Source organism: Heterodontus francisci, chromosome 1 (genome assembly GCF_036365525.1).
Source record: "Heterodontus francisci isolate sHetFra1 chromosome 1, sHetFra1.hap1, whole genome shotgun sequence".
In the NCBI taxonomy this organism is placed as follows: Eukaryota; Metazoa; Chordata; class Chondrichthyes; order Heterodontiformes; family Heterodontidae; genus Heterodontus; species Heterodontus francisci.
The window spans coordinates 6,138,480-6,162,713 of record NC_090371.1 but is presented as its reverse complement, the minus strand read 5'-3'; the positions used below and the strand labels follow the sequence as shown (position 1 = coordinate 6,162,713).

Here is a 24,234-nt window from a genome sequence, read left to right as displayed (position 1 = left end):
ATCAGCCTCAAGAAAACGAACATCATGGGAAAGGACGTCAGAAATGCTCCATCCATCAATATTGGCGACCACGCTCTGGAAGTGGTTCAAGAGTTCACCTACCTAGGCTCAACTATCACCAGTAACCTGTCTCTCGATGCAGAAATCAACAAGTGCATGGGAAAGGCTTCCTCTGCTATGTCCAGACTGGCCAAGAGAGTGTGAGAAAATGGTGCACTGACACAGACCACAAAAGACTGAGTGTATCAAGCCTGTGTCCTCAATACTTTGCTCTACGTCAGCGAGGCCTGGACAACGTATGTCAGCCAAGAGTGACGTCTCAATGCATTCCATCTTTGCTGCCTCCGGAGAATCCTTGGCATCAGGTGGCAGGACCGTATCTCCAACGCAGAAGTCCTCGAGGCGGACAACATCCCCAGCATATACACCCGACTGAGCCAGCGGCGCTTGAGATGGCTTAGCCATGTGAACCGCATAGAAGATGGCAGGATCCCCAAGGACACATTGTACAGCGAGCTCGTCACTGGTATCAGACCCACCGGCCGTCCATGTCTCCGCTTTAAAGACGTCTGCAAATGTGACATGAAGTCTTGCGACATTGGCCACAAGTTGTGGGAGCCAGTTGCCAGCGATCGCCAGAGCTGGCAGACAGCTATAAAGGCGGGGCTAAAGAGTGGCGAGTCAAAGAGACTCAGAAGTTGGCAGGAAAAGAGACAAAGTGCAAGGGGAGAGCCAACTGTGTAACAGCCCCGACAACCAACTTTACCTGCAGCACCTGTGGAAGAGTCTGTCACTCTAGAATTGGCCTTTATTGCCACTTCAGATGCTGCTCCACAAACCACTGACCACCCCTCGGCACTTACCCATTGTCTCTCGAGACAAGCAGGTCAAAAAGGTAAAAAGGAAAGGAGGAAAGGATAGGCCCTGACAACATTCTGGCAATAGTACCGAAGTTTTGTTTTCCAGAACTAGCCATGCTCCTAGCCAAGCTCCTGCTACAACACTGGCATCTACCCAACAATGTAGAAGAGTGCCCAGGTATGTCCTGTACACAAAAAGCAGGACATGTCCAATCTGTCCAATTACCACCCAATGAGGCTAAGTGCCAAGTAACATTCATCTCACACAAGTGCCAGGCAATGACCATCTTCAACGAGAGAGAATCTAACCATCTTCCCTTGACATTCAATGGCATTACCATCGCTGAATCCCCCACTATCAACATCCTGGTGTGTTACCATTGACCAGATACTTAGCTGGACCAGCCATATAAATACTGCAGCTACAAGAGCAGGTCAGAGGCTGGAAATTCTGCGGCGGATAATTTACCTCCTGACACCCTGTTCACAAGTCAGGAGTGTGATGGAATATTGTCCACTTGCCTGGATAAGTGCAGGTCCAACAACACTCAACAACCTCAACACCATCCAAGACAAAGCAGCCCTCTTGATTTGCACATTTTTTTTTATTTTTCATGGTTTGTGGGCGTTGCTGGCAAGGCCAGCATTTATTGCCATTCCCTAATTGCCCTTGAACTAAGTGTCTTGCTCGGCCATTTCAGAGGCAGTTAAGAGTAAACCACATTGCTGTGGGTCTGGAGTCACATGTCGGCCAGACCAGGTAAGGACAGCAGATTTCCTTCCTGAAAGGAGAATAGTGAATTAGATGGGTTTTTATGGCAATCGAAGATAGTTCCATGGCACCATGACTGAGATTAGCTTTCAATTCTAGATTTTTGTTATTAATTAATTGAATTTAAATTCCACCAGCAACTGTGGTGGGATTTGAACCCTTGTCTGCAGGGCCATAGCCTGGGCATCTGGATTCCTAGTCGAGTGACATTACCACTATACCACCATCTCCCCATTTGCCACCTTAAACATTCACTCCCTCCACCACCGACGCACAGTGGCAGCAGTGTGTACCATCTACAAGATGCACTGCAGCTACTCACCAAGGCTCTTTAGACAGCACCTTCCAAACCCACGAACTCTACCAACTCGAAGGACAAGGGCAGCAGATGCATGGGAACATCACCACCTGCAAGTTCCCCTCCAAGTCACACACCATCCTGACTTGGAACTATATCACCGTTCCTTCAGTGTTGCTGGGTCAAAATCCTGGAACTCCCTTCCTAACAGCAGTGTGGGTCTACCTACCTCACATGGACTGCAGCGGTTCAAGAAGGCAGCTCACCACCACCTTCTCAAGGGCAATTAGGGATGGACAATAAATAGTGGCCTAGCCAGTGACGCCCACATCCCAAGAACAAATTTGTTTAAAAGAAGCATTTTATTCCAGATTTATTAATTAATCGAATTTAAATTCCCCCTGCTGCCATGGTGGGATTTTAAACTCAAGTCTCTGGAGTATTAGTACAGTTTCTGGATTAAAAGTCCAGTGACATTACCACAAGGGAATCAAAGGTTATCTGGGATAGATGGGAGAGTGGAATTCGAAACACAAACAGATCAACCATGATCTTATTGAATGGGGGAGCAGGCTAGAGGGGCGAATGGCCTACTTCTCCTAATTCGTATGTTCGTATATTCATATGTTCATTGATCAGGATGGTGTGAGGCTTGGAGGGAAACTTGCAGGTGGTGGCGTTCCCACGAATCTGTTGCCCTTGTCCTTCTGGGTGGTAGAGGTCGCGAATTTGGAAGTCTAAGGAGCCTTGGTGCATTGCTGCAGTGCATCTTGTAGATGGTACACACTGCTGCCACTGTGCGTCGGTGGTGGAGGGAGTGAATGTTTGTAGATGGGGTATCAATCAAGCGCGCTGCTTTGTCCCAAATGGTGTCGAGCTTCTTGAGTGTTGTTGGAGCTGCACCCATCCAGGCAAGTGGAGAGTATTCCATCACACTCCTGACTTGTGCCTTGTCGATGGTGGACAGGCTTTGGGGAGTCAGGAGGTGAGATACTCACCGCAGAATTCTTAGCTTTTGACCTGCTCTTGTAGCCATGGTATTTAAAATGTGTGTGTGTGTATGAGGGTTAGGACGAATAAGATGTTTGAAAATAATCCTGTCACTTAAAAAAATGGTTAACCGGTTTTAAAAGGATGTTTTGGTTTACAACTGTTTCTTAGGAATAACAAAACAACTGGGTTGTAACATTCTGGTAGAATATTTCCAGGTTAGTGAGGTGTCCCACAGTCGAATAGTCAGATGCCACTCGAAGTCTCTCCAGGTGAGGTTGTTGAACAGTCTGTAATGGGTAGGCATTCATGACACTTCATCTGCAGCAGGCATCACACAGATCTTTCAGTAAAGGGTGTAGCAACAAATTTATTTGAGTTTTGAAATAGCATTCTCGTAATAGAAACTTTCTTGAGCTTTCAGGATCTCCCAAAACATAAGAGGCAAAGGGAATCACTCCTGAGGCAGAGATTTTTCAGAGACTGGAGGCAATAAGAATTTGCTACCTTTTAAAATGCAGGGCTTCCTCTCAGCAAAGGAGCTTTTCTCCACAGAGTGCAGCAACTCCTCTTTTCCTGGGTCTTTTCCTCTCCAGGGGTCTTTTTTCTCCCTCCAGGCAGACCACACCCACCACCTCAAATGTAGAATTTCTTTTTACAAGAGAGGCAAACCTTCTTTTTCAGGGAGAGGTCTTTGTGTTCTGGTCTGCAAACACCGGTCCCAGCCAGCTCACTGCCAGCTGCTTCCAGCTCCCTGGTCTTTTACTCACTGAAAAACGGAAACTAAAACCCCAACAATAAGTCATGTGACCTGTCATTTCCCTTGCTGTTGTTCGGAACGGGTATCTTGCCGTCTGCACTCAGTTCACAATTCCAAATTTCAGCATTCAATGTTCACAGAAAATCCTTTTTCTCAGTTTTTAACAGCACACAGAATTCTTAGCTTTCAAAAAAAATAGCTCTTGTGACTGCATCCACTAGTTCTCCTTTATCTCTGCTACAAGTAACACCCTCAAAAAACTCCAACAGGAGTTTGTCAAACGTGATTTCCCTTTCACAAATCCATGTTGATTCTGTCCAATTATATCATTATTTTCCAAGTGTCCAGTTATCTCATCCTTTATAATAGATTCCAACATTTTCCCTACGTCTGACATCAAAATAACAGGTCTGTAGTTGTGCGTTTTCTCTCTCGCTCCCTTCTTAAATAGTGCTGGTGGGCTCTTTGCCAGTGCTTTTGTACTTGAGCCATTGTTACTGGCAGGCTTTCTATGGCATCAGGTATGGGCAAGTGTGGACATGGGCAGACATGAGCTTGTTAATATTTCAACGTCATGGTCCAATGATGTCATTTGAAGTGCCCCTTGGGGACCCCCCAAAACCATTGGCTTCCTTTGCCCGGGCTTCACTCCCCTTCCCCAGTGCAATCCCCTTTCCAGCATCACTGGCTGCCATTCCTGGTTGGGCCGACTGTCTGTGGGACACTTTCCTGCCTGGGAGTTAAAATTACAATCCCCCCTGCCCCCCAAGTGTTCGTAACCACATGATGATGATGTCGATGATGTGTGTGTCAGAGGGAATGTGTATGAAGGGCTGTCTGACGGAGGATGAGGCCGTGTGAAGGTTTTACTAACCAGTCAATGCAATGTTTTGTTTTTGGCGTCCGAGGATGATATTGAAACGTGTTCACAGATGTTCCTGCTGTTCCCTTTTAGGACAACCGGCCGAGCTTTCTGGCAGTTGCTGCGACCCTGGCTCATGAAATGGGACACAATCTGGGAATGTCACATGATACTGAAGATCGGCATTGTAACTGTCCAGACCAGAAAGCTGGCTGTCTCATGGAAGAAGCCCAGGGGTAAGAAACATATTCAAACAGTGTGGATGGTGTCGAATCTCATTCCCACTGGACCGACCAGCAGCAAGAATGAAACCTTCCGAGCAATAACACAGGGCTGGAGGATGATTTGTATTCCTGAAGGAATCTCATTCGTGGGTATTATTTAATTCATAGAAATCATAGAAATTTACAACACAGATGGAGGCCATTGGGCACCATTAGACATGCAGCCTAATCCCACTTTCCAGCACAACACAAAACCAAAATACTGAGGATGCTGGAAATCTGAAAGAAAAGCAGAAAATGCTGGAAATACTCAGCAGGTCTGGCAGCATCTGTGGAGAGAGAAGCAGAGTTAACATTTCAGGTCAGTGACCCTTCTTCAGAACAAGCAAAAGTTGGAAATGTGAAAGGTTATAAGCAAGTAAAGCGGGAGGTTGGGCAAGGGATAACAAAGGAGAAGGTGTAGATAGGACAAGGTCACAGAATAGCTGACCAGAAGGTCATGGAACAAAGGCAAACAATATGTTAATAGTGTGTTGAAAGACAAAGCATTAGTACAGATAGGGTGTTAATGGACTGAAAATTGAACAGCCGCAAGTACAAACATGAAAAAAAACAGTGGGTAAGCAAACTGAACAAAGTAAGATGAAATAAAATAAAATAAACACAAAAAAAGAAAAAAGAAAAAAATAGCTAAAAATAAAAAGTAAAAAGGGGGGCCCGTCATGCTCTGAAATTATTGAACTCAATGTTCAGTCCGGCAGGCTGTAGTGTGCCTAATTGGTAAATGAGATGCTGTTCCTCGAGCTTGCATTGATGTTCACTGGAACACTGCAGCAATCCCAGGACACAGATGTGAGCATGAGAGCAGGGGGGAGTGTTGAAATGGCAAGCAACTAGAAGCTCAGGGTCCTGCTTTCGGACTGAAACATAGAAACATAGAAAATAGGAGCAGGAGTAGGCCATTTGGCCCTTCGAGCCTGCTCCGCCATTCATTGTGATCATGGCCGAGCGGAGGTTTTCCATAAAGCGGTCACCCAGTCTGCGCTTGGTCTTCCCAATGTAAAGGAGACCACACTGTGAGCAGTGAATACAGTATACTACATTGAAAGAAGTACAAGTAAATCGCTGCTTCACCTGAAAGGAATGTTTGGGGCCTGGGATAGTGAGGAGAGAGGAGGTAAATGGGCAGTTATTACACCTCCTGTGATTGCAGTGGAAGGTGCCATGGGAAGGGGACGAGGTGGTGGGGGTAATGGAGGAGTGGACCAGGGTGTCGCGGAGGGAATGATCCCTTTGGAATGCTGACAGGGGAAGGGAGGGGAAGATGCGTTCGGTAGTGGCATCACGCTGGAGGTGGCGGAAATGGCGGAGGATGATCCTTTGGATATGGAGGCTGATGGGGTGGAAAATGAGGACAAGGGGAACCCTGTCGTGGTTCTGGGAGGGAGGGGAAGGGGTGAGAGTAGAGGTGCAGGTAATGAGCTGGACATGGTTGTGGGCCCTGTCAACCACAGTTGGAGGGGAATCCTCGGTTGAGGGAAAAGGAAGATATTATTAATATTTTATACAGTTCCAGTATAACAATAATAAGGCAAGTATCCTGGATGCTTTCTTGATCACCTTATCTACCTGTCCAGCCACCTTCAGGCATCCGTCGATATACATTCCAAGGTCCCTCTGTTCCTCTACACTTCTCTGTAATCTATTCCTTACTGTGTATTCCCTTCTCCGGATTGAACTCCATTTGCCACTGTTCCGCCCACCTGACTGGTCCGTTGATGACTTCTAACAGTCTCCAGCTTTCTTCTTCAGTATCAACCACATGGCCAATTTTTGGATTGGCTACAAAAAGCAAGGGACCTAGTACTGAGCCCTGTGGAACCCCATTGGAAACAGCCTTCCAGTCATGAAAACACCCATTGACAATTACCGTTTGCTTTCTGCCTCTGAGACAATTTTGGATCCAATTTGTCACTTTGCCTTGGATCGCTTGGGTTTTTACTTTCATGACCAGCCTGCCAAGTGGGACCTTATCAAAGGCCTCACTAAAACCATGGCTGGAATGTAATCCTGGTGACGGAGTGGGGGAGGGGGGGCACGGGGGTTGTGGGGTGGGGTGGGGACCCTGCTTCGGCCCTCTGTCGGACCCCCATTACAATTTCACAGCGGGCAGCCCTGCCTGCTGACAGGGACGCCGTCATATTAGGGGTTGAGCTCCGGCCTCCCGGGCTGCTGGCCAATCAGAAGGCTGGGAGCTCTGCAGTACAGGCATTGCCATTGGCAGTATTGGAAGAGGCCTGCAGTCCCATAGGTGGAGGAGACCCCAGGACGCAGGTAAGTTGGGTTGGGATTGTCAGGACCAGGCAGGCCCCGGTAACGGGGTGGCGGGGGGGGGGCGGGGGGTGGGGGGACGGATTTTGGTGAGGGTTGGGGGGGGTGGGGGTTGTTCTTGCTGGGAAGGGACAGCCATTGCCGCTAGGGGAGGCCCTCCAGGGGCCATGGATTACTTTGAAGGAGGGTCTTCCCTGAGCATGCTAGGAGGCTGCTAGTTCTCACCTAGTGACATCTTCACATGGCCGCAGGCCACTCAAAATGGCCTTAATTGTCCTCGGGCGGGAAAACTGAAAGCAATCCTCGGCCTTCCCCATCCCCGAGAAAATGGCAGGGGGTCAGGACAATGTCAGGCACGGCAATAGTTGCCATTTTGTCTGCCTTCCCCCCCACCTTGCCTCCGTTCCTACTTCCAAGGGGAGAATAAAGTCCTGCCCCATATAAACTACATCAACTGTACTACCCTCATCGACCCTCCTTATTAACTCCTCAAAAAATTCAATTCTGTTAGCCAGTCACAACATTCCCTGAACAAATCTCTGTTGACTCTCTTTGATTAATCTGTGTCTTTCTAAATGAAGATTTATCTTGCCTTTCAGAATTTTTTCCAATAATTTTCCCACCACCATCGTCAGAAGCTTTTTCCCAGGGTGGAAGAGTCAGTTACTAGGGGACATAGGTTTAAGGTGAGAGGGGCAAAGTTTAGAGGGGATGTGCGAGGCAAGTTCTTTACACAGAGGGTGGTGTGTGCCTGGAACTTGCTGCCAGGGGAGGTGGTGGAAGCAGATATGATAGCGACGTTTAAGAGACATCTTGACAAATATATGAATAGGAAGGGAATAGAGGGATATGGGCCCCGGAAGTGCAGAAGGTTTTAGTTTTGGCAGGCATCAAGATCGGCGCAGGCTTGGAGGGCCGAATGGCCTGTTCCTGTGCTGTACTGTTCTTTGTTCTTTGTTCTTTGTTCACCAAGGTTAGGCTGACTACCTGTAATTATTCGGTCTATTCCTTTCTACCTTTTAAACAATTGTACAATGTTAGCTGTCCTCCAGTCCTCTGGAACTATACCTGCAACCAGAGGGGATTGGAAAATGATGGTCAGAGCCTCTGCAATTTCTTCTCTTGCTTCCCTGATTTGCTTTTGAATTCCACCCCTACACTTTTTATACTCGTCTCGGTTTTCTTCAGTATTGAGCCTTCGGTATCTGTCATAAGCTTCCCTTTTGTTCTTTATCCTCTCCTTTAAACTCTTGACATCCATGGTGCTCTGAATTTGTTAGTTCCACCCCTTTTCTTTAAGGGAACATACTTGCTCTGAACCCTCCCCATCTTTTCCTTGAATGCCTCCCACTGATTTACCTTCAAGTAACTGTTTCCAGTCCACTTTATGAATCACATCTCAGCTTAGTAAAATAGCTTTTCCGCACTTGAGAACTTTAATTCCTGGTCTATCTTCATTATTTTTCATAACTACCTTAAATCTAACTGAATGATGATCGCTTCCAGCAAAGTGCTCCCCAACTGATATTCCTTCCACCTGCCCAGCTTCAACTAAGTCCAGAATTGCTCCCTCTTTTGTTAGGCTTGCTACAGACTGGCTAAAAGTTCTCCTGAATGTATATTAGGAATTCTGCTCCCTCTGTGCTTTTCACACTCATTCTATCCTCGTTAATATTAGTGTCGTTGAAATCCGTCACTATTACTGCCCTATTGTTTTTGCATTTCTCAAAGATCTTTTTACAAATGTGACACCCTTATTCAAGAAAGGGTGTAAAGACTGTTCTAGTAACTACAGGCCAGTTAGTTTAACATCAGTGGTAGGCAAGGTTTTAGAAACAATAATCAGGGGAAAAAATCAACAGGTGCTTGGAGAGGTTTGAATTAACTAAGGATAGCTAGCATGCATTTGTAAAGGCAGATCATGATTGGCTAAGCTAATAACATTTTTTGATGAAGTAACGAAGAAGGTTGATGAAGGGAATGTGGTGGATGTTGTCTGTATGGATTTTAAGAAAGTGTTTAATAAAGTATCACATAAAAGGCTGGTTAACAAAATTGAGGCTCGTGGAATAGGAGGGTCAGTGTTCAATTGCATTAAAAAAAAATTGGCTCAAGAACAGAAAACAGCGATAACAATAGTTCGGATGCAAGGTCATTGACCTGAAACGTTAACTCTGCTTCTCTCTCCACAGATGCTGCCAGACCTGCTGAGTATTACCAGCCCTTTCAGTTTTTACTTCAAATTTTCAACATCCGCAGTATTTTGCTTTTATTACAGAAAACAGCGAGTAAATGGTTGTTTTTCAGACTGGAGGATGGTAGACAGTGATGTTCCCCAAGGGTCAGTGCTGGGACCAATGCTTTTTTTGATATATATACATGACTTGCATCTTGGAATACAGAGCAGAATCTCAAAATTTGCTGATGATACTAAACTCAGAGGAGCAGCAAATAGTGAGGATGTTATGAACAGCTTGCAACAGGCGAGTAGAATGAGCAGACAGGTGGCAGATGGAATTTAATACAGAGAAGTGTAAGGTAATACATTTTGGCAGACAGGATAGGGAGAGGCAAAATAGACTTTTATAGACCGTTCTAAAGAGTGTGCAGGAACCTGGGATTCATGTGCATCAATCTTTGAAGGTTGCAGGATATATTGAGAGAGTGGTTAGTAAAGCATATGGGATCTTGGGATTCACAAAGAGAGTCATAGAGTACAAAAGCAGGGAAGTTATGCTGAACTTTTATAAAGCTCTTGTTAGGGCCCAACTGCAGTATTGCATCCAGTTCTGGTCACCATACTTTAGGAAGGATGTGAGGGTCCTTGAGAGGGTGCAGAGGAGATTTACCAGAATGGTTCCAGGGATGGAGGATTTTCGTTACAAGGTTAGGTTGGAAAAGCTGGGGTTGATCTCCTTAGAACAAAGGAGATTGAGGGAAGATTTAACAGAAGTTTACAAGATTATGACAGGCTTAGATAAGTTAGACAAGGAAAAACTGTTCTCATTAATTAATGGTACAAGGACTAAGGGACACAGATTGAAGGTTTTGGGCAAGAGATGAAGGGGGAAATATGAGGAAGAACTTTTTACACAGTGAGTGGTAATGACCGAGAACTTGCTGTCCGCAAGTGCCTCTCTGTTCCCCTCACTATCAAATCTCCTCCCACAATTGCCCTTCCACTCTTCTTCCTCCCCCATTGTGCAGCTGAGCCATCCATGGTGCAGTGGACTTGCCTCTGCTAGCACTCCCCAGAGGAACCATCACTCTCACACAATATTCAGAGCTGAATACTGGTTTGAGAGAAAGATGCAGTCATGGGGTCTGCCCTGCCTTCCTGGTGCTCCTTGTCCTTCAGGCAATCACCCATTCCCTCTCTGCCAGCACATTTTTCAGTTATGGGGTGAGAGCCTCCAGAAACATGCTGTCTCTCAGTCTCACTGATTGACTCCAGCTGCTGCTGAAGCTCAGAAACCCGGAGTTCGAGCTGCTCTAGTTAGCGGCACCTCCTGTACATTGAAACTCAGAAACCCGGAGTTCGAACTGCTCTAGTTAGCGGCACCTCCTGTACATTGAAACTCGGAAACCCGGAGTTCGAACTGCTCTAGTTAGCGGCACCTCCTGTACATTGAAACTCAGAAACCCGGAGTTCGAACTGCTCTAGTTAGCGGCATCTCCTGTACATTGAAACTCGGAAACCCGGAGTTCGAACTGCTCTAGTTAGCGGCATCTCCTGTACATTGAAACTCGGAAACCCGGAGTTCGAGCTGCTCTAGTTAGCGGCACCTCCTGTACATTGAAACTCAGAAACCCGGAGTTCGAGCTGCTCTAGTTAACGGCACCTCCTGTACATTGAAGCTCAGAAACCCGGAGTTCGAGCTGCTCCAGTTAGCGGCACCTCCTGTACATTGAAGCTCAGAAACCCGGAGTTCGAACTGCTCTAGTTAGCGGCACCTCCTGTACATTGAAACTGGGAAACCCGGAGTTCGAGCTGCTCTAGTTAGCGGCACCTCCTGTACATTGAAACTCGGAAACCCGGAGTTCGAGCTGCTCTAGTTAGCGGCACCTCCTGTACATTGAAGCTCAGAAACCCGGAGTTCGAGCTGCTCTAGTTAGCGGCACTTCCTGCATATTGAAACTCAGAAACCCGGAGTTCGAGCTGCTCTAGTTAGCGGCACCTCCTGTACATTGAAACTCAGAAACCCGGAGTTCGAGCTGCTCTAGTTAGCGGCACCTCCTGTACATTGAAACTCAGAAACCCGGAGTTCGAGCTGCTCTAGTTAGCGGCACCTCCTGCATATTGAAACTCAGAAACCCGGAGTTCGAGCTGCTCTAGTTAGCGGCACTTCCTGTACATTGAAACTCAGAAACCCGGAGTTCGAGCTGCTCTAGTTAGCGGCACCTCCTGTACATTGAAGCTCAGAAACCCGGAGTTCGAGCTGCTCTAGTTAGCGGCACCTCCTGTACATTGAAGCTCGGAAACCCGGAGTTCGAACTGCTCTAGTTAGCGGCACTTCCTGTACATTGAAGCTCAGAAACCAGGAGTTCGAGCTGCTCTAGTTAGCGGAACCTCCTGTACATTGAAACTCAGAAACCCGGAGTTCGAACTGCTCTAGTTAGCGGCACCTCCTGTACATTGAAGCTCAGAAACCCGGAGTTCGAACTGCTCTAGTTAGCGGCACCTCCTGTACATTGAAGCTCAGAAACCCGGAGTTCGAACTGCTCTGGTTAGCGGCACTTCCTGTACATTGAAACTCAGAAACCCGGAGTTCGAACTGCTCTAGTTGGCGGCACCTCCTGTACATTGAAGCTCAGAAACCCGGAGTTCGAACTGCTCTAGTTAGCGGCACCTCCTGTACATTGAAGCTCAGAAACCCGGAGTTCGAGCTGCTCTAGTTAGCGGCACCTCCTGTACATTGAAGCTCAGAAACCCGGAGTTCGAACTGCTCTAGTTAGCGGCACCTCCTGTACATTGAAGCTCAGAAACCCGGAGTTCGAGCTGCTCTAGTTAGCGGCACCTCCTGTACATTGAAGCTCAGAAACCTGGAGTTCGAACTGCTCTAGTTAGCGGCACCTCCTGTACATTGAAGCTCAGAAACCAGGAGTTCGAGCTGCTCTAGTTAGCGGAACCTCCTGTACATTGAAGCTCAGAAACCCGGAGTTCGAACTGCTCTAGTTAGCGGCACTTCCTGTACATTGAAACTCAGAAACCCGGAGTTCGAACTGCTCTAGTTGGCGGCACTTCCTGTACATTGAAGCTCAGAAACCCGGAGTTCGAACTGCTCTAGTTAGCGGCACCTCCTGTACATTGAAGCTCAGAAACCCGGAGTTCGAACTGCTCTAGTTAGCGGCACCTCCTGTACATTGAAGCTCAGAAACCCGGAGTTCGAGCTGCTCTAGTTAGCGGCACCTCCTGTACATTGAAGCTCAGAAACCCGGAGTTCGAACTGCTCTAGTTAGCGGCACCTCCTGTACATTGAAGCTCGGAAACCCGGAGTTCGAACTGCTCTAGTTAGCGGCACCTCCTGTACATTGAAGCTCGGAAACCCGGAGTTCGAGCTGCTCTAGTTAGCGGCACTTCCTGTACATTGAAACTCAGAAACCCGGAGTTCGAGCTGCTCTAGTTAGCGGCACCTCCTGTACATTGAAACTCAGAAACCCGGAGTTCGAGCTGCTCTAGTTAGCGGCACCTCCTGTACATTGAAACTCAGAAACCCGGAGTTCGAACTGCTCTAGTTAGCGGCACTTTCTGTACATTGAAACTCAGAAACCCGGAGTTCGAGCGACTCTAGTTAGCGGCACTTCCTGTACATTGAAACTCAGAAACCCGGAGTTCGAGCTGCTCTAGTTAGCGGCACCTCCTGCATTTTGAAACTCAGAAACCCGGAGTTCGAGCTGCTCTAGTTAGCGGCACTTCCTGTACATTGAAGCTCAGAAACCCGGAGTTCGAGCTGCTCTAGTTAGCGGCACTTCCTGTACATTGAAACTCAGAAACCCGGAGTTCGAGCTGCTCTAGTTAGCGGCACCTCCTGTACATTGAAACTCAGAAACCCAGAGTTCGAACTGCTCTAGTTAGCGGCACCTCCTGTACATTGAAACTCAGAAACCCGGAGTTCGAGCTGCTCTAGTTAGCGGCACTTCCTGTACATTGAAACTCAGAAACCCGGAGTTCGAGCTGCTCTAGTTAGCGGCACCTCCTGTACATTGAAACTCAGAAACCCGGAGTTCGAACTGCTCTAGTTAGCGGCACCTCCTGTACATGTGGTCATTCTTCAGAATCTTCCACAATTTCCCAAATGGCACATGATGTATATTGCACAGAGCTGAGCATTCCTGCCATGCTTTTAATTTCCAGACTATTATCCAGAAACACCTACCAGCTATTGGTGAGGTTGTGGCGGAGTGGTATTGTCATTGGACTAGTAACCCAGAGACCCAGGATATTGCTCTGGGAACATGGGTTCAAATCTCAGCAAGGCAGAAGGTGAAATTTGAATTCAATTAATAAAAATCTGCAACTAAAAAAGCTAGTCTAATGATGGCCATGAAACCATTGTCGAATGTTGTAAAAACCCATCTGGTTCACTAATGTCCTTTAGGGAAGGAAATCTGCTGTCCTTACCTGGTCTGGCCTACATGTAACTCCAGACCCACAGCAATGTTGACAAGGTGGTGTAGGCGGGAGGGCTTCAGCTACTTGGATCATTGGGATCTCTTCTGGTGCAGAGGTGACCTGTACAAGAAAGATGGGTTGCATCTAAACTGGAAGGGGACCAATATCCTTGCGGGGAGGTTTTCTAGTACTACTTGGGAGGGTTTAAACTAGTCTTGCAGGGGGGTGGGACCCAAAGTAGTCGTCTCTCAGATGAGATAGTTGTGGCAAATGTAGAGGTTAAAGCAAGCAAGTCCAGTAGACAGGCCGGGCAGGGGCAGGACAGGGAGTATGGAAGGTCTGGTAGGCTAAACTGCATTTACTTTAATGCAAGAAGCCTTACAGATAAGGCAGATAAACTCAGAGCATGGATCGGTACATGGGATTGTGATATTATTGCTATTACAGAAACATGGTTGAGGGATGGGCAGGACTGGCAGCTCAATGTTCCGGGATACCGATCTTTCCGGTGTGACAGAGGTGGAGGTAAGAGAGGAGGGGGAGTTGCACTATTGATTAGGGAGGACATCACGGCAGTACTTAGAGAGGATATCCCGGAAATGTCCAGCGAGGTCATATGGGTAGAACTTAGAAATAAGAAAGGGGTGATCACTCTGATGGGATTATACTATAGGCCCCCCAATAGTCAGAGGGAATTGGAGGAGCATATATGTAGGAAATCACAGATAGGCGTAGGAATTGTAGGGTTGTAATAGCAGGTGATTTTAACTTCTCTAATATTAACTGGGACTCCCTTAGTGCTAAGGGATCAGATGGGGAAGAATTTGTTAAGTGTGTCCAGGATAGTTTTCTGAAGCAGTATGTGGATGGCCCTACTAGAGAAGGGGCTACACTCGACCTCCTCTTAGGAAATGAGGATGGGCAGGTGGTTGATGTGTCAGTGGGGGAGCACTTTGGAACCAGTGACCATAACTCTATTAGCTTCAAGATAGTTATGGAAAAGGATAGGACTGGTCCTCAGGTTGAAGTCCTAAATTGGGGGAAGGCTAATTTCGATGGCATCAGACAGGAACTCTCAAAAGTTGAATGGGAGAAGCTGTTTACAGGTAAAGGGACGTCTGGCAAGTGGGAGGCTTTTAAAAGTGAGATAGGAAGAGTTCAGGGCCGGCATAGACATAGAACATAGAAAAGTACATCACAGTACAGGCCCTTCGGCCCACGATGTTGTGCCGAACCTTTAACCTACTCTAAGATCAAACTAACTACCCACCCTTCATTCTACTATCATCCATGTACCTATCCAAGAGTCGCTTAAATGCCCCTAATGTATCTGTTTCTGCCATCTAACAGGCATGTTCCTGTTGGATGGAAGGGCAAGGCTGGCAAGTTTAGGGAACCTTGGCTGACGAGGGATATTGAGGGTCTGGTCAGGACAAAGAAGGAGGCATATGTCAGGTATAGGCAGCTGAGATCGAGCGAGTCCCTCGAGGAGTATAGGGGATGTAGGAGCACACTTAAGAAGGAAATTAGGAGGGCGAAAAGGGGCCATGAGATTTCCCTGGCAGATAAGATAAAGGAGAATCCTAAAAGATTCTATAAGTATATTAAGAGTAAAAGGGTAGCTAGGGAGAGAGTAGGTCCCCTTAAGGATCAGTGTGGTAATCTGTGTGTGGAGCCACGGGAAATGGGCGCGGTCTTAAATGAAAATTTCTCGTCCGTATTTGCCGTGAAGAATGTCACGGAAGCTTGTGAGTTCAAGGAAGGGAACAGCGATATCCTGGAGCATATCAACATTACAAAGGAGGAGGTGTTGGAGGTTTTGAAATGCATTAAGGTGGATAAATCCCCAGGGCCTGACCAGATGTTTCCGAGGATGCTATGGGAAGCAAGGGAGGAGATTGCTGGGGCCCTGGCAGAGATGTTTGTATCATCGTTAGACACGGGTGAGGTACCAGATGACTGGACGATAGCTAATGTTGAGCCTTTATTAAAGAAGGGCAGCAGGGATAAACCAGGGAACTACAGGCCGGTGAGCCTTACATCAGTGGTGGGAAAGTTATTGGAAGGGATTCTGAGAGACAGGATTTATATGCATCTGGAAAGGCATGGTCTGATCAGGAATAGTCAGCATGGCTTTGTGCGTGGGAAATCATGTCTCACGAATTTGATTGAGTTTTTCGAGGAGGTGACCAAGAGGATTGACGAGGGCAGGGCGATGGACGTTGTCTACATGGACTTTAGCAAGGCCTTTGACAAGGTCCCGCATGGTAGGCTGGTCCAGAAGGTTCAAACACATGGGATCCAGGGTGACCTCGCAAATTGGATACAAAATTGGCTTGGTGATAGGAGGCAGAGGGTGGTAGTGGAGGGTTGTTTTTCAGATTGGAGGCCGGTGACCAGTGGTGTGCCGCAGGGATCGGTGCTGGGCCCTCTGTTGTTTGTTGTATATATTAATGACTTGGATGTGAATGTAAGGGGCATGATTAGTAAGTTTGCAGGTGACACCAAAATTGGTGGTATAGTGGACAGTGAAGAAGGTTGTCTAAGATCACAACAGGATGTAGATCAACTGGGAAAGTGGGCAAGGGAGTGGCAAATGGAATTTAATGCAGACAAGTGTGAAGTGATGCATTTTGGGAAGTTAAACCAGGGCAGGACATATACAGTGAATGGCAGGGCCCTGGGGAGTGTTCTTGAGTTGAGAGACTTTGGGGTGCAAGTACATAGTTCCCTGAAAGTGGCAACACAGGTAGACAGGGTGGTGAAGAAGGCGTATGGCATGCTTGCCTTCATTGGCCGAGGCATTGAGTACAAGAGTTGGGACGTCATGTGACAGTTGTACATAACGTTGGTTCGGCTGCATTTGGAGTACTGTGTGCAGTTCTGGTCGCCGCACTACAGGAAAGATGTGATTGAGCTAGAGAGGGTGCAGAAAAGATTCACAAGGATGTTGCCTGGTTTGGAGGGCTTGAGTTATAAAGAGAGATTGAATGGGCTGGGTCTGTTTTCCCTGGAGCGAAGGAGGCTGAGAGGGGACATGATAGAGGTATATAAAATTATGAGAGGCATAGATAGGGTAGATAGCCAGAGTCTGTTTCCCATGGTAGGGGTGACTAAAACTAGAGGGCATAGATTTAGGGTGAGAGGGAGGAGGTTTAAAGGGGATCAAAGGGGTAAATTTTTCACACAAAGAATAGTGGGTAACTGGAATGAGCTGCCTGAGGAGGTGGTGGAGGCAGGAACAGTAGCGACATTTAAGAGGCATCTGGACAGGTACTTGAATGAGCAAGGCATAGAGGGATATGGAATTAATGCAGGCAGGTGGGATTAGTATAGATAGGCATTATGGTCGGCATGGACATGGTGGGCCGAAGGGCCCGTTTCTATGCTGTACGACTCTATGATGCTTAAATGCCCTCTGAAATGGCCTAGCAAGCCACTCTGTTGTATCTAACCGCTACGAAGTCAATAAAACGGAATGAAACTGGACGGATCTCCCGGCATTGACCTAGGCACCCGAAACGACAACGGCAAACCCAGCCCTGTCGACCCTGCAAAGTCCTCCTCACTAACATCTGGGGGCTTGTGCCAAAGTTGGGAGAGCTGTCCCACAGACTAGTCAAACAACAGCCTGACATAGTCATACTCATGGAATCATACCTTACAGATAATGTCCCAGACATTGCCATCACCATCTCCGGGTATGTCCTGTCCCACCGGCAGGACAGACCCACCAGAGGTGGCGGCACAGTGGTATATAGTCGGGAGCGAGTTGTCCTGGGAATCCTCAACATCGACTCTGGACCCCATGAAGTCTCATGGCATCAGGTCAAACAAGGGCAAGTTAACCTCCTGCTGATTACCACCTACTGCCCTCCCTCAACTGATGAGTCAGTACTCCTCCATGTTGAACAGCGCTTGGAGGAAGCACTGAAGGTGGCAAGGGCACAAAATGTACTCTGGGTGGGGGACTTCAATGTCCATCACCAAGAGTGGCTCAGTAGCACCACTACTGACCGAGCTGGGCCGAGTCCTAAAGGACATAGCTGCTAGACTGGGCCTGCAACAGGTGGTGAGGAAAAAACATACTTGACCTCGTCCTCACCAATCTGCCTGCCAGTATTGGTAGGAGTGACCATGGCACAGTCCTTGTGGAGCCGAAGCCCTGTCTTCACATTGAGGATACTGTCCATCGTGTTGTGTGGCACTACCACCGTGATAAATGGGACAGATTTCGAACAGATCTGGCAATGCAAAATTGCGCATCCATGAGACACTGTGGGCCATCAGCAGCAGCAGAGTTGTACTCAACCACAATCTGTAACCTCATGGTCCGGCATATCCCCCACTCTACCATTACCATCAAGCCAAGAGACCAACCCTTGTTCAATGAAGAGTGCAGGAGGGCATGCCAGGAGCAGCACCAGGCATACCTCAAAATGAGATGTCAACCTGGTGAAGCGACAACCCAGGACTACTTGCATGGCAAACAGTGTAAGCAGCATGCAATAGACAGAGCTAAACGATCCCATAACCAACGGATCAGATCTAAGCTCTGCAGTCCTGCCACATCCAGTCGTGAATGGTGGTGGACAATTAAACAACTAACTGGAGGAGATGGCTCCATACATATGCCCATCCTCAATGATGGGGAGACCAGCACATCAGTGCGAAAGATAAGGCTGTATCATCAGTAACATGATAGAAGGTGTTGTAGTCAGTGCTATCAAGCGGCACTTGCTAAGCAATAACCTGCGCACTGATGCTCAGTTTGGATTCCGCCAGGGCCACTCAGGTCCTGACCTCCTTACGTCCTTGGTTCAAACATGGACAAAGGAACTAAACTCAAGGTGAGGTGAGAGTTGACCTTGACATCAAGGCAGCATTTGACTGAGTATGGCATCAAGGAGCCCGAGCAAAGCTGGAGTCAATGGGAATCAGGGAGAAAACTGTCCACTGGTTGGAGTCATACCTAGCACAAAGGAAGATGGTTGTGGTTGTTGGAGGTCAGTCATCTCAGCTCCAGGACATCACTGCAGGAGTTCCTCAGGGTAGTGTCCTAGGTCCAACCATCTTCAGCTGTTTCATCAATGACCTTCCTTCAATCATAAGGTCAGAAGTGGGGATGTTCGCTGATGATTGCACAATGTTCAGCACCATTTGCGACTCTTCAAAAACTGAAGCAGTCCGTGTGGAAATGCAGCAAGATTGGGACAATATCCAGGCTTGGGCTGATAAGTGGCAAATAGCATTTGTGCCACAGAAGTGCCAGGCAATGACCATCTCCAACAAGAGAGAATCTAACCATCTCCCCATGATATTCAATGGCATTACCATCGCTGAATCCCCCACTATTAACATCCTGAGGGCTACCATTGACCATACACTGAACTGGAGTAGCCATATAAATATCGTGGCTACATTGCAGGTCAGAGGCTAGGAATCCTGCGCCAAATAACTCACCTCCTGACTCCCCAAAGCCTGTCCACCATCTACAAGGCACAAGTCAGGAGTGTGATGGAATACTCTCCACTTGCCTGGATGGGTGCAGCTCCAACAACACTCAAGAAGCTCGACACCATCCAGGAAAAAGCAGCCCGCTTGATTGGCACCCCATCAACAAACATTCACTCCCTCCACTAACGACACACAGTGGCAGCAGTGTGTACCATCTACAAGATGCACTGCAGCAATGCACCAAGACTGCTTAGACAGTACCTTCCAAACCCGTGACCTCTACCAACTAGAAGGACAAGGGCAGCACATACATGGGAACACCACCACCTGCAAGTTCCCCTCCAAGTCACACACCATCCTGACTTGGAACTATATCGCCGTTCCTTCACTGTCGCTGGGTCAAAATCCTGGAACTCCCTTCCTAACAGCACTGTGGGTTTACCTACCCCAAATGGACTGCAGCGGTTCAAGAAGGCAGCTCACCACCACCTTCTCAAGGGCAATTAGGGATGGGCCATAAATGCGGGCCTAGCCAGCGACGCCCACATCCCACGAATGCATAAAAAACAACTCTCGAGGTATTGCTGTCTCCTGCTCCTTCACTAGGGCTGATCCTTGTTTTGTAAAAGACCAGAACGGCATCTCTTCCCTCATTGTGTCGAATGACATCACTCAGCAAATTCTCGGAGTTAAGTATTTCGTCGAGCTGACCTCCGTGCTACTTAATTTGTACATAAGCAAAAGCCTCCTGTATGTATATTGGCAAAAATTCCAAAGCCCTGAGTCAACCGCTGCTAACTAGTTCTAACTAGCAACCTGGGTCACACTGCAGGGCTCCACCAGTCCGATCCAGGCACCGGAATCTCATCTGCAGCAGCCCAATGGCCTGCTCATTGGTCGCTCGCTGGAGCTGTGGCAAGTGTTGTACCTCTCCTCCACTGCATTGTGAGGGTTCTTCACAGGCGTCAGAAGCCATGTCTTCAACAGGTGGACCTTGTCCCCGAGAAGCCACCCCTGAAGGCGAGCGGAGGACTGAAAAGCTGAGGCACCTGGGACTGTCGAAGTATATAGGCGTCGTGGCTGCTTCCCAGGAAGCAGGCACACACCTTCAGGAAACACTTTCGGTGGTTGCAGACCAGTTGAACGTTGATTTAATGGAAGCCCTTCCTGTTGGTGAAGGCGGCTGGCTGGTCTATTGGAGCTTTGATGGCCACATGCACACATTCAGTCTATCACACCTTGCACCCAGGGGAATCCAGTAATGGGTCTCTCGGCCTCACTGTCAGGGTCAGTCCGGTAGTGCACATAGTCACAAGCTCTCTTGAACAAGGCATTGGTCACCTCCTCGATGCAGCAGTGCGCTGCGGCCTAAAGACCCCACACATGTCCCTGGTGGATCCCTGAAAAGATTCAAAGATGTCGAAGTTTAGAGCCACAGTGATCTTCAGAACCACTGGCATATGGTGACCCTCAAATCCCAGAGGTTGCAGCTGATCCTGCAGCAGGGCACATAAGTCGGTGACAGCTTCTCTGGAGAGCCGTAGTCTTCACTGACAATGGCATTCACATATTTGAAGGTAGCTGATCTGAGTCCGGTACACTGTCTGGCGTGGTTGGCCATTCGTGGCCTGGTGGGCTGCTGTTGCTGTCATCATGGAGTTTCACAGACAGGCACAGCTGCTTCTTGGCCCTCCCTCCATCGGAGGCACTGCATCACACCATGGGGGTCCACAAATACAGGGTATATGAAAACCACACCAGGGGACTTGTGGGCCTGCAGATCACTGTCAATGTGGGGACGACCCTGCCTTGGCAACTGATCTTGTGACAAATCTCTTGGTGGAGTCCCTCAGGGACCTTAGAGCCCAGCCTTACGAATGACCTACCCAACAGTGTGAGCGAACAAACACATCACACAGCAGTTTGGTAACCCAATGCAGACCCCTTCACCCCACACTAAACCCTTGCAGAGCCTTCAGGACTCCAAACCCCTGTACAGAGCCCCCGAGACCCCGAACCCCCTTGCAAATCCCTCGAGACCCCGAACCCCCTTGTAAAGCCCCCGAGACCCCGAACCCCCTTACAAAGCCCCCGAGACCCCAAACACTCTTGTAAAGCCGCCTAGACCCCAAAACCCCCCTTGCTGAGCCCCCGAGACCCCGAACTCCCCCTTGCTGAGCCCCCGAGACCCCGAACCTCCTTGCAAAGCCCTTGAGACCCTGAACCCCCTTGCAAAGCCCCCAAGACTCCGAACCCCCATGCAGAACCCCCGAGACCCCAAACCCTCTTACAAATCCCTCGAGACCCCGAACCCCCTTGTAAAACACCCGAGACCCCAAGCACTCTTGTAAAGCCCCCGAGACCCCAAACACTCTTGTAAAGCCCCCGAGACGCCGAACCCTCTTGTAAAGCCCCCGAGACCCCAAACACTCTTGTAAAGCCCCCGAGACCCCAAAACCCCCCTTGCTGAGCCCCCGAGACCCCAAAACCCCCCTTGCTGAGCCCCCGAAACCCCAAACCCCCCCTTGCTGAGCCCCCGAGACCCCAAACCCCACTTGCTGAGCCGCCGAGACCCCATACTCCCCTTGCTGAGCCCCCGAGACCCCAAAACCCCCCTTGCTGAGCCCCCGAGACCCCATACTCCCCTTGTTGAGCTCCCGAGACCCCAAACCCCCCCTTGCTGAGCCCCCGACCCCATACTCCCCTTGTTGAGCTCCCGAGACCCCAAACCCCCCCTTGCTGAGCTCCTGAGACCCCATACTCCCCTTGCTGAGCCCCCGACCCCATACTCCCCTTGTTGAGCTCCCGAGACCCCAAACCCCCCCTTGCTGAGCTCCTGAGACCCCATACTCCCCTTGCTGAGCCCCCAAGACCCCATACTCCCTTGCTGAGCCCACCCCTTCCCCTGTGCAGCAATGCTCAGGACTGCTTCCCCATCATGCTTTGAACCCAAAGGCACATGCATGCCATCCGCCGTTCACACAATCGAAAGCCTATCATTAAATTGTAATTAATTATATAGAAATACATTTAAAAGAGCTGTTCAGCAATTCAGAATTGTTCCCTGTCACATCAGTGTGTCAATGTCACCATGGTGCTTTGCTGCCGCTGACAAAATCCGGAAGCAACGTCACGATATCCGTATTCCGGGTGGACGGCTCCGATGTGATTCTTCGTCACGCCACGCCACCGTACCTGCCTGAAACAACCACATTAAATTCTGCCCATGAAAAGACGCTAGGAAAGTGATAGCAGAGGCACTATTCCATCGTTATAAATATTAATTTAAAAAGGGGAATTGTACCAGAGGGCTGTCGGACTGCTCATGTTATTCCTATATTTAAAAAGGGAGATAAACAAGTCCCGGAACTGTAGGCCAGTTAGTTTAATGATAGTGGACTTTACTGAAAAGTGTAACAGAAAGATATCTAGAAACCAAAGATATAATAGAGCTGTCAATATGGATTTCGAAAGGGGAGTTCATGCTTGACTATCTTTATTAAATTATCTGAATAAGTAACAGAAAGGGTAGATAAGGATAATACAACACGTAAGTTATTTGCATTTTCAAAAGGTTTTTGATAAGGCACTGATGATCAGAGCAGGTGGAGTCAGGGCAAGGAGCAGAAAGGATAGCAAGCTGACGACAAAACAAAGAGTAATGATTGAGGACAGCTTCTCAGGTTGGGAATAGATGGGAGGTTGTTTCGCAAGGATCAGTGCTGCAAGTACTATTATTCAGAATTTACATCAATGGCTTGGACTAAGGAATCTGCAGTACAATTTCAAAATTTGCAGTTGACATCAAATAGCTAACATACAGGAAGAATGTGACAAATTGGAGGGAAACATTAATAAGTTCACAGAATGGACATGCAGTTGGCAAATTAATTTCAATATAGATAAGGGTGAGGCAGTGCATTTTAACAGAAAATATAAGGAGACAACACTACTTGGATAATGCTTTTCACAGTTATTCACAACCTATATCAATGATTTGGAAGTGGGGACCAAATGTAATATTTCCAGTTTTGCTGATGACTAGGTAGGAATGTGAATTATGAATAGGATGCAAAGAGGCTTCAAGGGGATTTAAACAGGTTAATTGAGTGGGCAAGAACATGGCAGATGGAATATAATGTGGAAAAATGTGAAGTTACCCACTTTGATAGGAAAAACAAATACAGAGTATTCCTTAAATGGAGAGAGATTGGGAAGTGTTGATGTCCAAAGGGACCTGGATGTCAAAGAACATAGAATTTAGAACATTACAGCGCAGTACAGGCCCTTCGGCCCTCGATGATGCGCCGACCTGTGAAACCATCTGACCTACACTATTCCATTTTCATCCATATGTCTATCCAATGGCCACTTAAATGCCCTTAAAGTTGGCGAGTCTACTACTGTTGCAGGCAGGGCGTTCCACGCCCCTACTACTCTCTGAGTAAAGAAACTACCTCTCATATCTGTCCTATATCTATCACCCTCAACTTAAAGCTATGTACCCTCGTGTTTGCCATCACCATCCGAGGAAAGATTTTCTCACTATCCACCCTATCTAACCCTCTGATTATCTTATATGTCTCTATTAAGTCACCTCTCCTCCTCCTTCTCTCTAATGAAAACAACCTCAAGTCCCTCAGCCTTTCCTCGTAAGACCTTCCCTCCATACCAGGCAACATCCTAGTAAATCTCCTCTGCACCCTTTCCAAAGCTTCCACATCCTTCCTATAATGCGGTGACCAGAACTGCACGCAATACTCCAGGTGCGGTCTCACCAGAGTTTTGTACAGCTGCAGCATGACCTCGTGGCTCCGAAACTCGATCCCCCAACTAATAAAAGCTAACACACCATATGCCTTCTTAACAGCCCTATTAACCTGGGTGGCAACTTTCAGGGATTTATGTACCTGGACACCAAGATCTCTCTGCTCATCTACACTACCAAGAATCTTCCCATTAGCCCAGTACTCTGCATTCCTGTTACTTCTTCCAAAGTGAATCACCTCACACTTTTCCGCATTAAACTCCATTTGCCATCTCTCAGCCCAGCTCTGCAGCCTATCT

General features: G+C 48.0%; 1 protein-coding gene across 5 annotated transcripts in view; it reads left to right on the top strand.

The window, feature by feature from the left end:
• The window catches only part of LOC137367113 (disintegrin and metalloproteinase domain-containing protein 12-like), a 544,479-nt gene that overhangs the window by 256,607 nt on the left and 263,638 nt on the right, over nucleotides 1-24,234 (top strand). For all 5 annotated transcript variants that reach the window (XR_010973684.1, XM_068028577.1, XM_068028570.1 and 2 more), the window contains exon 11: nucleotides 4,636-4,778. Coding sequence is in view for 4 of the 5 variants with exons in the window: in XM_068028577.1 (XP_067884678.1) it covers nucleotides 4,636-4,778 (143 nt within the window). In the remaining variant the exon portion in view is untranslated. The remainder of the gene's footprint in view (nucleotides 1-4,635; nucleotides 4,779-24,234) is intronic.